Source organism: Macaca nemestrina, chromosome 14, assembly GCF_043159975.1.
Source record: "Macaca nemestrina isolate mMacNem1 chromosome 14, mMacNem.hap1, whole genome shotgun sequence".
NCBI lineage: Eukaryota > Metazoa > Chordata > Mammalia > Primates > Cercopithecidae > Macaca > Macaca nemestrina.
In genome coordinates this window covers 44,536,669-44,552,773 of record NC_092138.1, presented here as the reverse complement: position 1 = coordinate 44,552,773, position 16,105 = coordinate 44,536,669, and the positions used below count along the sequence as shown (strand labels likewise).

Below are 16,105 nucleotides of genomic sequence, written 5' to 3'. Positions count from 1 at the left end.
GGACACTATTAACAAAGTTAACTTAATTGAAATTTATGGAATATTCTATCCAACAACAGCAGAATGTGCATTCTTTTCAAGTGCACGTGACATATTTACTAGGCAGACCATATTCTGGGACATAAAATAAGTCTCCATAAATTTTAAAGGATTCAAGTCATACAAAATATGTTTTTTGACTACGATGGAATAGTATTCACCACACTTGGAATAGGGTGACAACTTCAAGCAGTGCTTGTTCTCACCAGTAACCAACCCCAGCAGGAAGGAGGAGCTGGGGGTGGAAGAATTAGGGCTTTAAGTTGCCATATCACAAGTGAGAACTTTCCTGTATGCTAGGACACTTGTGTTCAACATGTGTTTTCAATTCTCGGAGGAATCCAGATGACTAAGGGAGTCCTTTCTAAAACCCCAGGACGTCTTGCTTTCAGATGTGATCAATGATACACAAATCTCCTTCTAAACAGAGATAAATTAGGGAATAGTTTTTCACATGACAGAAAGGATGATCCTATTTGCTTTGTTAATGGATTGGACTTGGGTGATAGTTATTTTCTATCACCCAAAGAGCATAGCTCCTCCATGGAGCCATATTTTCAAAATTTCCTTTTACATTCAGCATTGAAAAAACACATTTGTTGCATATATTGAGGAGGACTGTTTGCAAATCATGCCCCAAATCAACACTTGAAAGTCTAAGTGGTGCTCATCAGAGAGAAAGGTGGTTCAGTGTGTGTGGGAGTCAGTAAGGATTCAGGGCAGAAGCTACCCAGAATGACCCAGCAGGGATTGGCTCCCAGTAAATTATTTTCTTGCTTACAGATTTCCTACCCAGTAGAATCACTGAGGTCATTTTAGTGACTAAACACAAATAACAGGCTTCTTAAGAGTTTCAAATCTGAACCAAGTCGAACTTTTGCAAATGTGACTAAGGCCTGCCAGCTTGATGGCAAACCTGGGCCCAGCATCAGGTACCAACAGAAGGCAAACCCTGACTGGAAAGTTGTGCTTTGCTTTTCATTTTATTGTCACAATTTTTCACAGTTTGCCTCATGCCACCTTGTTACTTAATTCCCACACCTCGGAGGAAAAATGTGTAATCTTTTAATATTTATGTTACTTACTTAAGATACTTAAGATTATGTTTCTGCCTAGGTGTTGCCAAGATAGTCAAGCCAACTCTTGTTTATAGAGGGTAGAAAATATAAATCTGTCTAAACTCTTTCACGAAATGAAGGTCTTAATATTTCCAAAGAGTTGAATTTGGTACTACTCTTGGAGAGCCTTAGAGAAGCGTTGTCAATACAAGGCGTCATTGTTTTAGGTTTCCTATCCATGACTTGCTTTTTTCCCCAACTTTCCTCTCTTTTGGCAACTTCTCCTCACATTCTGTCCTACATTTGGCCCTGAGTCAGTTGAAAGCTTTGCAAGTTGATTTTCCATTCCCATCTGAATTTTAGCTTAGCTGTGGAACTGTTTTCCATGTGTTTTTAATCATTTGTCCATGTGTTATGAGCTTATAGGGACAATATGGTTCCCCCAAGCTGCCTGCATTGTATAAGCAGAAACTGGCAAGGTGGCCAGTGGGGGAACAGTTTTCAGACAGATGCCCCCTACACTCATTTCTGTTGGTGATACACCACCCCCATGCTCCAACTGGAGTCAAACAATTTACAAGCTGCATAAAGTTACCCAACAGACATATAGTCCTCTGGCAAGAATTACCTTTTTTAGGAGTGTGATTATCCTTCAGGGGAGACATGCCTGGGAAGTGTGGCTGGTGTGTCAATGTTCAAAGGCCTGCTCTGAGACTGTGGCCAGGCTGGGAAATGAAGAATGGTTTAGTCCCAGATTCCATGGAACTTTGATTTTAAAATAGAATCTAAACACAGAGAATTAAGGATAAGTTCTCCAGGACAAAGAGATACTTCTTAGAAAGTAAAAAGCAACAAGGGCCTATGTCAGAAGTTTCCTTTCACATTTTTATTGGACTCAATATGTTGGAACAAACATTCATTCACCTCCTAAAGGTAGACTGAGGGACCAGGAATGGAAAAACAACAGAAAAATGCATTAAACAAAATCCCTTTTCTCGAAGTTGCTGACAGTGTGGTCTCCAGCAAACATAATCCCTGCCCTTGAGGATCCTCGCTTTCTGGGTAAAAACATATGCATGTACCCAAATTAAGACAAGCCCAAGGAATCCCTGAATGGCCGAATCAAGAAGGAACTTGGCTTTTCAGAGTCCCAAATAAATCTCAGTATCATGGAGGAGATGCCTCCCTTGTAAATCCGGAAGTGGATGTGAGAAAGTAGAGGTTGGGTTGGGACAAAGCTTCCCAATATTTGACTGGCAAAGGCAGAAGACAACACTGAAAACTTCTATGGAATCAAGAAAATTTGAAATGATCAAACATTATATAAAAGCATCCAGTGGAGTGCAAAAGTTTGACAATTCAGGGTAGACTACGGAGTAAAGTTGGTTGGAAAGGATGTGATTCCAAGAGCAGAGTGGAGAGGAGAAACGAACTGGTGTGGTTTGATGGTCAAATGTGAGGAGACCCGCGTATATGATAGCTCCTATCTTTCTCTGCAGAAAAAGGGGCATTTACTGAAAACGATGAAAGAGGCAGAGCAGTCAAAGGTTTAAGATAGTTAGAGAAGGCTTTCACTAACCTACATGGAAAATGCAAAGCAAGTTGAACAGAGGAATGAGAAAGATTGCTGAGCAGAGTTGAGGGTTCCATTGAGACAGAAGGAAATTTGTGTAGAATCTATTTTTGCCCATTTGTCCGTGTCTCTGAAAGCATTCCCTATGCCAGGTGTGGGTCCAGGGAAGATGAACAGCTGGGTGTTTTCAGGGTAGGACTTTTTGTTGTTGTTTTTGTTTTGAGACAGAGTCTCACCCTGTCGCATAGGCTGGAGTGCAGTGGCACAATCTCAGCTCACTGCAGCTTCTGCCTCCTGGGCTCAAGCGATTCTCATGCCTCACCCTCCCGAGTGGCTGGGATTACAGGCGTGAGCCACCATGCCAGGCCCCAGTGTTGGACTTTTATTAGATGGGTGTGAGAGAATAAAAAAGGGACTAGGGAGTTGGAAATATGGAAAAAGTTTGAAGAGATGGACCATGGAATTAACTGGATAGGGAAGAAAATGAAGACAAAGAATTTATATATGTTAATCAATTAATTACATAATTCATTTATTATTAAATGAATATTTTAGGGCATTTATTATGTGAAGGGCTGTGCTAGAGCCTGAGCTGATGACTAAAAAGACCCTACTTTTATGGACTTTAAAATCTGAAGTGCAGACAGATGTTAAACAAATGTTCAGTCAAAAATTATTTCATGACAATGGTGATAGTACTATGACAGAGATAAAGTAGGGGACAGATGCTGTAGGAACTGAAACAACAAAATGTTGTTATGAGAGAGTGGAATGTGAGTTCACAGTTTAGAGGTAGAGCTGTTCTTGGTAGTAACGGGTCAGAATGTAATGGGGGTAGGGAGGCCATTACATGAGTAGTCAGATTTCAGCCAGGGTATCGAAAGGGACTTCCAAGGGATACTGATGGAATGCTAATGGTCAAACCCAACCACATGGACACGGAAGTCACCCAGGATGATAGTAAGATTCAGGGTGAAAAGAAAGACCGTGGACTAAATGAGGAAGACAGGGCAAGTAATATTGCCTCTACAGACTTTCAGGGACATAAAGTTAAGTGCCTGATGTCATAGAGTTTACAAGCTGTAATGCAGATCGAGGAATCAGATCTAGATTTTTTGGCCTCAAGTCCAGAGATACTTCCACTGACATTACTGAGCTCTGAGATAACCTTTTTACAGAAGGAAAAACAGACAAGGTAAATTTTAAAGATGAGGAAGAAGGAGTAGGATAGAGATGTTGCATCAGTGACTGCATCCTGAACTGGCTATAAGTATAGGAACAGGTATTGGGGATGCATGGACAGGTAGGAAGGTGGGGCACATGGTAAGGGATAGCTCAGGCTGCCTTGGCCTAATTCTCAGATTTGCAGGGGCTCTCTCTGCAGTCTTGGTAGGTAGCTGATTAGACACATGCAGGTATTGTCCGTGACTTGTGCACAGTACTAGATACATCTTCAGATGCAAAATACAAAATACCCAAAATACATCAAACTACTTCTCAATGGTGTTGGGGGCTTTTTTGAACAGAGGGCAGTGAGATCACTGAAACTACAAACAGCATAATCTAATCTTTAAAAGACAATCTAAGCATCAGTACCTTGAAGTGGAAATGGGGATTTTTTTTGTTGACAGTTACACCCTTTGATATTTGTCCTTTTCCACTGGTCACACATTTTGGTATCTTTGGGTGACAGTTTTAAGAGACTGAATAAAGAAACTGATAACAATGGTTCTCTCCATGGCAAGGACAGGCAGCCTGGGGTGTGGTCAGAGGAAGATCAACCTTTCGCTGTGCATTTTTTTGTGTGTTATTTGAATTTTGTTACTATGCGTATTTATTACTTAAAAATAAGAGAAATGTACTGCACCATGTCTACAGTGCTTCCTTGAATTCAACAAATATTTATTATTGAATAAAATTAGCAGAAATAAAGCATACAGTTCACTACATCTTTGGGATTTGGATCTACCTGAAAGTCCCTGATTAGTACAGGAATGATGCCTGCCTAAATTTTCTAAATTTTCTTTCTTTCTTTTTTTTTTTTTTTTGAGATGAAGTCTCCCTTTGTCACCCAGGGTAGAGTGCAGTGGCATGATCTCAGCTTACCACAACCTCCGCTTCCCAAGTTCAAGCGATTCTCCTGCCTCAGGCTCCAGAGTAGCTGGGATTACAGGTGCCCGCCACTATGCCCAGGTAATTTTTGTATTTTTAGTAGAGACAGGATTTCACCATGTTGGCCAGGCTGGTCTCGAACTCCTGACCTCAGGTGATCCACCCACCTTGGCCTCCCAAAGCGCTGGGATTACAGGCATGAGCCACCACACCTGGCCTAAATTTTCCTCGTAAAACTTATTTTGAATATACTAGGCTGTCCCTATCGATTGCAAAATCCACTAGACCTGAACCTGAGCAAAGACACTCTCACCACTTACCTCCAGTTCCCAGAACGGAGCTGGCACTCAGGTATGCGCTGTAAGAATGAAAGAATTAGTCCAGTTAAAGGAGCAGCTTTAGGAAATGGAGTTCTTCCTTACGTGTCTTCTCCACGGAAAGGAGAGGAGAAAGTCTACATTTTGAATAATTAACTAAATTGTTTATTAAAAGTTTTAAGGGCCGGGCGCGGTGGCTCAAGCCTGTAATCCCAGCACTTTGGGAGGCCGAGACGGGCGGATCACAAGGTCAGGAGATCGAGACAATCCTGGCTAACCCGGTGAAACCCCATCTCTACCAAAAAATACAAAAAACTAGCCGGGCGAGGTGGCGGGCGCCTGTAGTCCCAGCTACTCGGGAGGCTGAGGCAGGAGAATGGTGTAAACCCAGGAGGCGGAGCTTGCAGTGAGCTGAGATCCGGCCACTGCACTCCAGCCTGGGTGACAAAGCGAGACTCCGTCTCAAAAAAAAAAAAAAAAAAAAAAAAAAAAAAGTTTTAAGGGGAAATCATATATCCTAATTTCCCCTTTTCCTTGTTCCTTGGAAAAGAAAAAAGGTTCTGTTTTCTTCTGAGTTAAAAATATATATATATTGCTATTGTATTTTGAAAAGAGGTAGTGATGAGGCAGTGGCATGCTCCCCAGTCAGTTTTCTCCCCTGAATCCTTCAACCCAAACGTCCTTTTCCAGCAATCAGTTGTCCTGTTTAACTCTAATGTCCAGCCCCCACCTCAACACTGCCTCTCACCTTTTGTTGATTTAAGACGGGTTTTCAGGGAAGAAGGTAGTCTCTCTGTTCGCCCTTGGAGAGCACTGGGCTTCTTTTTAAGTGTCTTCTGAGAGTCTGTAAGAGGGACAGAAAATGTAGCTGGTGCTGTCCTCTCATAGGCACACTGGGGACCTCTGAAGAGGAGACAAACCACCTCAACATGTCTTAAGTGGCTGGGCCTCTTTTCTTGTCCATTTTGTAAAAGTGTCACCAGCATATGAAAACATTTTTTATGTAGGTATCTTCTTGAGGTCCTTTAGAGTTCCTGAAGACATCTTAGTGCCTAAGAAACCCGAGTCAAGTTGAAAACAGCCAGATTATGCTGAAAGCCTGAACTGTAAGTGGAAATGAATGGATTCGGGGATTGGCCCCTCTGGTTCTCATGCATGTCTAGGGTTGTTCCAGGAAGTAGACTTAGCAGGCTTGGGCTCACTCACATGAGCTCAGGCCCACCCTTCATTGTGGCATTTGGTACTAAGTGCACTAGTAATTGGTGATGCTGTCTCCTCATGAAAGCTTCCTACTGTGTCTGGAGACCTTCTCCAGACCTACTTCCATTTCCATTTGGTTCATCCAAATTGAGAGGTAACTAGATGCCTGTATCAACTGAAGACCAAACAAAGGCAGCATATTTTTGCTAAAAGCTATAAAAATTCGCTTACATTCTTAAGAGATTTTAATGTATTACATTATACATATATTACATGTTATACATACATAATTATACACACATAGTGTATCAACGGCTTTAGAATTGGTGAATGGACACGGTGGTGAAAGGCGATAGTCATTGCCTTTAGCTGAAAAAGACAGAGGTTGGAGATAGGCTTATGTTTCATGGTTCTCATCACAGCAGGCTTAGCTTTGCTAGATTTACTTTTCAGGGATAGTATTTACTAACGGGGGTAGGGAGAACATTTCAAGATATTTGCACATGTTCTCAAAAGAAGTGACAGAACAGCAAAAGGATATTCTCTGTGAGTGATTTTTAAATGGCACTTATAAGCCCCAAATTAGGATCAGAGGAAGGGAAGTTTAGGACTAAAGGAAAGTGAAAAATGGATAACTGACATCCCTATAGATGATTTTTATGCAATAAAGTTAGATGATGCATAATAAATGCCACCAGACTATCTAACCTACTTGAGGGCAGTGACAAAGTTTTACTCATTTTTCAATTATCTACCAGTATCTAATATGATTCTTGACACACAAAGTGAGTCTTCTACAAATTTCAGTTCAACAGGAATTATTCAACTGTATCTTATGTTCAGTAATTCCAGAGCCAAGCAAACTGAGACCTGAGATAGAATTTCTGAGATAGTCTTTAGTTTTGGGAAATAGTAGATACTCTGATTGATAACAATGGAATTTCGGGTTACTGAAAAGTACATTTAAAAGGATTCAGGAAAGGTATCATAGCTGGCTTCCACACCATATTTACACCAGGAGGCCTAGTGACTGGTTCTGGAAAGCATATTGCATTGGATGGCTGAGGGGAATTAAGAAATTCAAATAGCAGTCAATTAAAAAAACAAAGATGTTGAAATAGCACGGTAGCTCACACCTGTAATCCCAGCACTTTGGGAGGCAGAGACAAGAGGATGGCTTGAGGCCGAGAGTTTCAGAACAGCTTGGGCAACATAGTGAGGCTCTGTTTCAGCAACAACACAGAATTTTAAATGGCCAGGTGTGGTGGTGTGCCTGTAGTCCCACCTACTCCGGAGGCTTGCTTGAGCCCAGGAGTTTGAGGTTACAGAGTGCTATGATTGCACCATTGCACTCCAGACTGGGCAACAGAGCGCAACCCTTTTTCTAAAATAAAAAAAGCAATGGCAAATACAAATGCTCATTTATTCTATATCAACAGCACCTTTCATTAATACTAGCACATGTTCCAAAGATATTTGGTACAAGTACAATATGTCTCCACTCATGGCATTCTGGTAAAGTGATGGTCCATGTTAAAAATAGCTCATTATCGTGGGTAAAGGGACTTAAGGCTTTATTTCATAAAAATCAGGCATGGCTATCAAGAAGAACAGAAATGCCTGAAAAACAGATTCCAATGGGTCACTTCTTGGAAAGAAAGCTTAATCAGTATTGACAAAAAAGGGGGAACATGTGCCAGGACTATTTGTGTTACTGAAAGCAAGGAATATAGTGATTGAGTTAAAAGGGGAGAAATAAAAACAGATATTGCATTGCTTCCCAGTGGAAATACTGTTTGAGTCATGTGGTAGGTTGATTGGACTCCATTCTGGGGTTTCAGTTTTATGGACACGTTTCTTTTTTGTATCCTAAGCTGATTCATGATAGTTTTGAATGATAGTTATTTTAAAAATTTTCTTTTGATCCCTGAAGACTCTTACTTGTCTCAATCTTTCTTTAGCCTGGCCATCAATTAGTGTAAAACAAGGGGAGATCATGTGGATTCAATAAGGTAAGAAACTGACTAGCCAGCTTCACACCCAAAGTTATCAAACCTGGTTCTTAGAATCCATGTTCTCATGTCTGGCTCTTTGTTTAAAAGAAAAATAAAATCACTAGGATGGCTGGAGGGAGACGTTTCCCCAACCTCATTGAAGACTGATGAGCTGTCAGTCTATTACGTGGTATCCTGTTGAGAAACATGTGAACAATTGGAAGAGTTTATCTGATGACTGACCAGTTGTGAAATTTAGCACCCAGTAATTGATTCTTAATGTGAGAGGATTAACTTGGGAATTGGGAGTTTCTATGTGTGGAAAGGAAAATGTATTCCCTTTACTCAGTTACCATGCAAAAATCAATAACCCCAATTCACATATAAGTAAAAAGCAATATGTCCGTTGATCAAAAAAATTAACATCCTTCTAGCTCTTCCTTTCTTCTCCTTACAATTTTGATATACTTCTTTGTGTGTGTGTGTGTGTGTGTGTGTGTTTGTGTGTGTAGCCTTCCTAAAGGCCTGGGCTTTTTCTAAATGTATGCCTTTAATTTTTATCCAATATACTTCTCTCACAGCAACATATCTTGTCTATTCTATTCCAGCCCAATGCAAATGCACAGCAAATGTGAGCTGACTCTAGTCCTTCTTCTGACAACAGCCATGGGAAATTTAGGCAAAGAATGTGTTGTCTTTGCTAATACTGTTCTTTAAGCCTCAGACATAGCTAAACTCTCAGCTAATTACCCCCTGGGTCCCAGGCTTTCACTGGGGCCTTTTAAAATACACAAAACCAAAGTGACGGCAGGAGGCCATTAGCACTACACATTTCAAGCAAACAATAAATGTGTTTACTCTGCCTGGTTACTGACCACCTGCTTTCCCATCCCGCCAGGCAGGTATCTATATATACGATTTCCTTTTTCCCAGTCCTGCAGAGAATGAGCCTCTCCTTTGGGCCTCATCATTTACAAAAGAAGCTTGGGCCCCTGACAGCATGCATCTCCTCTTATTGCAGCTGCTAGTACTCCTGCCTCTAGGAAAGGCCACACGGCACCAGGATGGCCGCCAGAATCAGAATTCTCTTTCCCCTGCACTCCTGCCAAGGAATCAAAGAGAGCTCCCCACCAGCAACCATGAAGAAGCTGAGGAGAAGCCAGATCTGTTTGTCGCAGTGCCACACCTTGTAGGCACCAGCCCTGCAGGGGAAGGCCAGCGGCAGAGAGAGAAGATGCTGTCCAGATTTGGCAGGTTCTGGAAGAAGCCTGAGAGAGAAATGCGTCCATCCAGGGACTCAGATAGTGAGCACTTCCCACCTGGGAACCAGTCCCTCATCCAGCCGATAGACGGGATGAAAATGGAGAAATCTCCTCTTCGGGAAGAAGCCAAGAAATTCTGGCACCACTTCATGTTCAGGAAAAGTCCGGCTTCTCAGGGGGTCATCTTGCCCATCAAAAGCCATGAAGTACATTGGGAGACCTGCAGGACAGTGCCTTTCAGCCAGGTATGTGTTCTGTGGGGAGAGCAGTTAAGGGTTTGTAGGTGGTAGTGGACAACTGGGATGGATGGAGAGTAAGGGAAAAGGCTGTTGGGAGCCTGACTCTGGCTTAACTACAGATTTGGTCCTTAGGCATTCATCATAGGATTTGGCAAATGTTAAGTTTCCTTCTGACCTTTCCATTTTTTCTTGGCATTCTGGAAATGCTGCAAGAATGATATGATGAATCTGTCAATATCAGTAATCATTCACATTGAAGACACAGAGCTTTGTTTTATTCATTTATTTTTGCATTGGAAGTGATCTACTCAGAGATATGAGTCAGACTGTACCCTCAGTTAGGAAACTGAGAATTTAGCGTAATCACCAGAACTCCTCTGTAGCTATCTTTCTGCACTCTATTCATATGTGGATGAGCAGGTCAACTCCATTTGTTGATAAGGTGGGGTGCATTGGACTCCTCCCCAAACACTCTCATATCCATTTACAATGGTCTTAATCCCCATATTCCGTACTTAACTACTTTATAGGTTTATAAGGGGCTTCTTTAATGGCTTACTAAAGCTATCCCACAACCTCAAAGTATGTTGAGGTTCTCAGGCAAAAGTTGTCATATCATTTCTAGTATTATGATAGCAAAAAAGTGATTTCATTTATTTTCTCATATGAGCTTTTAAAAAAATCAATCGATGTGAGATTATCTCTCCTCCACTGAGATTATTTCTCCTGATTCATGTTGTGTTGACTGATTTGTAGTTATTATGATCAATTCCACGCTATTAAGACAAAGGGGCACCCTACTGTCTACTTCCTCTGGTTCTGGCAATACCTACATTCCAAATGTTAAATTAAAACTGAGAACTTGCATTAGGTCCTTAAACATGAAGATATTGAACCAAACACAATGCAGGGTAGAGTAAAATTTTATAGTCGAGTAATGCTACCCAACTAAGCAAGCAGTAGAATAGGGCAATTGACTGTGCAAGGCAGTTAAGTATTCTGCCTGAAAAGGCAAGGATATGTAGCAATGACAAGTCAATTACCAAATAATAATGACTACTCTGTTGGCCATGTGCAATTAGAAAATTACTCCTAAGAATCAGGCAATCAAATTTCCTTTGAAATTCTTCTTTTGAATTCTATTGCTAATTAGATTAAAATTAAGACATTTGACTCTTACATATTTTGAAAGGCACATAAAGCTAGGTGCTTGGAGTTATGAGAGGTAAAGGTGAGGTAATGCACAATGATTTGCAGGCATACACATTGTAACTCTGCTTGCATACAACTTCATAGACTTGAATGTACTACAGGTCTTGCAGAATAGGATAGAATTAAACCCATAGTGTTCTAATCTATTCTATGATCAATTTAACAAATATGTATTGGGAGTCTACTATGCACAAAGCGCTGTGAGGAATAAAAAGGCAAGGCACATTACTTATGTAAGATAATTACCATTAGAATTTTTCAATTGCTCACATCCAATTAAACAAAATTTCTTAAAGTCTGACACTAATAGTGTAGAGTAAAATATTTTTATGTTAACTTAGGGATTCCCTAAAGGCTATTTAATAATTTGCTCAATAAAGAAAGTTTAATTGAAGTGGTTCTATGCCCTTATAGATACCATCACTTGCATATTGCAAATTATATCCAAAATTGGAAAGCTTTGAAATTTTTAGTATGTATTATCCTCAGATTTACAGTCCCTAGCTTCTGCATTATGTGTGTTAAAGAAATAATTCAAAATAACGTAATGGAAATCTGTTTGCTTTTTAGACTATAACCCACGAAGGCTGTGAAAAAGTGGTTGTTCAGAACAACCTTTGCTTTGGGAAATGTGGGTCTGTTCATTTTCCTGGAGCTGAGCAGCACTCCCATACCTTCTGCTCTCACTGTTTGCCTGCCAAGTTCACCACGATGCACTTGCCACTGAACTGCACTGAAGTTTCCTCCGTGATCAAGGTGGTGATGCTGGTGGAGGAGTGCCAGTGCAAGGTGAAGACGGAGCATGAAGATGGACACTTCCTACATGCTGGCTCCCAGGATTCCTTTATCCCAGGAGTTTCGACTTAAAGAGCTATCCCACTATTACCTTTGAAAAGCAAAACCACACAGCAAAGATGCTGATTTTTCAGTCTGAAAATGTTAAGTGGGTACATAACATTTTCAGGGAAAGGTGACTTGAAAAGTAGTTTTAAGATAGAACAATAGAGGAAATGATATTAGTCTAGTTATTGGTACATGTTTGGGACCTTGTCTCAGTTCTGCCACTAACTGGCCATAGAATGTTAAGTTGTAAAACCTTTCTCCATCTAAAGATTTTCATCTATAAATGAGGGACCCAACCTAGATGATTGCTAAAATCCTTTCCACTACTAATATTCCATGATGTATTTTCTCCAAGTTTGGGTAAAAGCCCTCCATCTAAAGAAGGAAAAGAAATAAGTGAGACCATAAAAATGGGCTTCTTTAATAGTGTGTCAAATCACCAGCAAGCAAACAAGCAAGATAGAGAGGGAGGAAGGAAGGAAGGAAGGTAGAAGGAAGAGAAGGAAGGAAGGAAGGAAGGAAGGAAGGAAGGAAGGAAGGAAGGAAGGAAGGAAGGGTAGGTAAAGTATTTGTAGGAAAGATTCTCATACTTGTAGTTACTTTTGCAATCCAAGCAGTGTTTTACTTGACTTCTATCAGATGATTAAGTCTTTCCACAGATGTCAGGAGTAATTTGCTTGGTTGCCTCCTTTTTAACAATACTCCTCATATAAAGTACTTAATGTCAGGTGTCTGACTTTGAAGAAGGAACAGTGATGTTACTTTTAGTAGTTTATATAGGGAAGAGGAACAATCACTGGTAGCCAAACAAGTACCTATATTATGAGGAAGGAAAAATACATGACCACTACCAGGTTTAAAGATCAATCCAGAGATGCTAATGAAAGTAACCCCCAAGAATTCAATCTTCAGGCGAAATTATTTACTCACATGCATTTTGAGTTAGGTAGTAAGGTTTCTATGTTTGAATGACTGTTTTTTGCTATTTAATACAACTTTGTACTATAAATTTTATTCAGCAAATGACAAAATTACAGGTTCTGAAAATATTCTGGATATTTTAATGCATTAAATTTTAGTATATGAAGCATTCTGAAAAATGTTCTTATATTTTTCCCTTATTTGTTTCATCTCATAATTTAAAGGTACTATCAGGAGATTACCTAACTTGAAGCATTTCTGGAATATCTTCATAGACTTATGACACTGGCCCAAGGGTTTCTTCTGATCTGTAAGCAGCCTTCTGTTTAAGTCTCTCAATCACCTCTCTCCTGCCTGTATTAATTTTTACACATATATGGTACAGAACTGCCTTTTCCCAGACTACTTTTTCTAGACTAGTTATTCAAATTTTTATTTTTAAAAATTATTTTAATAATTAGGTTTCTTTTACTTTTAGTGCACACACATTTCCCAGAATAACTGTTGTTTTAAATAAATCAGTTTATATTTTAATTCTATTCCTCTTTAATCACACCATCTAACATGACATTCTAAAGAAGCAAAGGCATTTATATTTAGTGTATATTATGCAACACATCAACATGAATATGAGTTATACAGATACACACATGGCATTTACATTGGAATATATTATTATACCCTTTGGTGGTCAAAGGCAACCTAGTTGGCCAAGATATGGTCATAAGGATAAAATTGTTAAGCATTAATGATATCTCAGCTGGTCAATATATTTTGGTGCCAAAAGCTATCAAACAGCTGTCATGATTGCAATTGCCTAACCCTGATTATGAAAACCCATCTCTGCCAATTGGACTGTCCTTCTCCTTACGTACTTGTAAATCCCTTTCATCCATCCTTGCAAATAGACTCTCAAGCCCAAACCCCAAACAATTATCTGTTTTATTCAAATTTTGGTCTGCCCTTCCCTTGCATGTAAATTCTAGATGGGATAGTTGATAGTGGTATCAAACCTTACATTTATAGAATAATTGCATGAAACTCAACGAAATTGCTCATATTCAATCATTTTTACTTACAAAAAAGGCAATTTACAATGGTTGAACATAATATGTAGGAGCATAAGAAACCAAGAGGAAAAACACAAATGTTGAACATTTATTAAGTGCCAGATACTGTGCTGTCTTTTACAAAAAGTAAACAATTTAATCCTCACAAAAATTATATAAAGTAGGTAATCACTGTATTTTATGGATAAGAAAAGCAAGCCTTTAAAAGTTGCAACAATTTGCCTAAGAGCATTTGGAGAATATTTTCTATTTTGAATTAAAATATTTGCTCATTTGTTCTTTGTCAGTTTATATTGAACTCTTCCAGGTCTCTTGCCTATAGGCCTCAAAGCTAATTTCTTTTCACCTCTTATCTAGCTCTCTCGTATCTGAAGGATTTTGATGTTATATCTCAAAAAAGAAATCATCTCTAGGTCAGGTTATCAGGCAAATATTTCCTTGACGTGGTTGGTCCTCATGGCATGCCTCTTCATAAATCTTGGTCTCATTTTCCTCTCATATAAAATAAGGCTGGTAATAACTACCTCAAAATTATTGTGATGGTCATGTGTATATAACAACACTTCAGAGAACTTTAGATCCTGTAAAACTACAAGGGATTAATTTATTCTTCTCCATTCAGACCTTCTATTTTTAAATTTGTTTTGAGAAACTGAAAACACACAGAGAAGTGCAAAGAATAACATAACACTGAAATTCCCATCACCAAAATAAATAGTTACTATTTTGTCATCTTTTGCTTCTAGTCTTTTCTTTAATAAGCCATTTCAGATATAAGTAAAGTTCCTTCTGACCACCACACTGAGTCTTATTCCCCAAGCTTTTGCCTATAAAACATCACACCCTTAAAAATTCCTGCTTATACTTTGAATTCCCTTTTATGATTTTGCAAATTTATACATACTTCCATAAACAATATGTAGTATTATTTTTATATGCACTACTTTAGTCAGCATGTATTTATTTGTCTACCAACTATGTAGAAGATACAGCTCTAGGTGCCATGAATACAAAAAGGGAACAAGTCAGATAAGATCACTGCTCCTATAGAGTTTACATTCTATGGGGGGAGATACGTAATTTGAAACTCAATCAATTAATCAATCAACTTAAAAAGAAAAATATCAGATGGCTGTAAGTGGTATGCAAATAATTAAAATATGCTAGAGATTGATTAGATTGAGTGGTCTCTGAGATGGTGACATTAAAGCAATGCGTTGTGAATTATGTACATGATATTCTCTATTAATTGTTCTATAAGGGCATTTTTCACCACACATAATTCTTGTTTGTTTTTACAAAGTTTTTAGAGGTTTTTCCCATCTGTATTTTATCTCTATTCTAGAAGCTAAGTATTCCTTACAGAGAGTAGTTAACCTAGCTTTGATTTTCTCAATCTGCACAATTTCTTTAACCTGTCAATTTAATTCCTAAATAAGACTTTTATTTATCCTCTGAATTTTTACAGATAATTTAATTTATTCTGTGCAAGACACTGTGCTAAGAACCTTGAGATATTCAAAGATAAATAAGATATATTTCCTGCCACCCTTGAGCTTACAATGTAGTATCAGAGATAATGTATGTAAATTTTAAGGCAATGATAATAGTACTTTTATAAGGACTACTAATTATTGAGTTCTTACTATGTGCTCAGATGCTTTATATTTGTTACCTCCTAGAAGTAGACATTTTATACTCATTTTTTTTTTGACAGGGAGAATGAGAGTTGGAGGGGTTCATTCATTCAGTCCACAAATACTTATGAGTGTCTCTGATGAGCCTGGTCACTGTGCTGGGGACAAAGAATATGAATAAACGAGTATATGATTATCTAAATATAATCCCTGAGTTTAAGAATCCTACTGTCCAGGAACAAGTAACTGCATGTTTTTGCTACTTGTTTACTCCTCCATATATTCTAGAATGATGATCTCTCCATCACACCCTACCCCCAGGCTCAAAACCACTGTCCCAGTGAAGCCTTTCTTAACCCTCAGACAAGTTCGGGTTCACGTCTAACATGATTTCATGACACTGAAACCTTTGTTTTATAGAACTCATATCAACTTTTAATTATATCTTTATTCCAGTCATCATTAATTAAATTATGAGGTCCATGAAAACAGGTATCATATTGCAGGAGGTTTCTTTCAGGATTGTAATTAATGTCTGGAAGGGGCCAGCACACAGTAGGTACTCAATAAATATTTTTTGTCTGCATGAAAGAAAAAATATCAATAGGTATCATCTACTGAGGTTACC

General features: G+C 38.9%; 1 protein-coding gene across 1 annotated transcript; it reads left to right on the top strand.

The window, feature by feature from the left end:
* Positions 1-5,632: 5,632 nt before the first annotated feature.
* LOC105489090 (cerberus 1, DAN family BMP antagonist) lies at positions 5,633-12,941 on the top strand. Its single transcript, XM_011753761.3, has 2 exons — positions 5,633-9,800; positions 11,577-12,941. Exons 1-2 carry the CDS (start codon positions 9,294-9,296, stop codon positions 11,871-11,873), a joined length of 804 nt encoding a protein of 267 aa, XP_011752063.2. The 5' UTR covers positions 5,633-9,293; the 3' UTR covers positions 11,874-12,941.
* The last annotated feature ends 3,164 nt before the right edge of the window (positions 12,942-16,105 follow it).

Excerpts from the sequence above, each read along its gene's own strand:
- LOC105489090 (XM_011753761.3), top strand. The coding sequence starts at position 9,294 with ATGCATCTCCTCTTATTGCAGCTGCTAGTACTCCTGCCTCTAGGAAAG. Across the intron at positions 9,801-11,576 it reads GGACAGTGCCTTTCAGCCAG|ACTATAACCCACGAAGGCTG; the intron begins GTATGTGTTCTG and ends TTTGCTTTTTAG.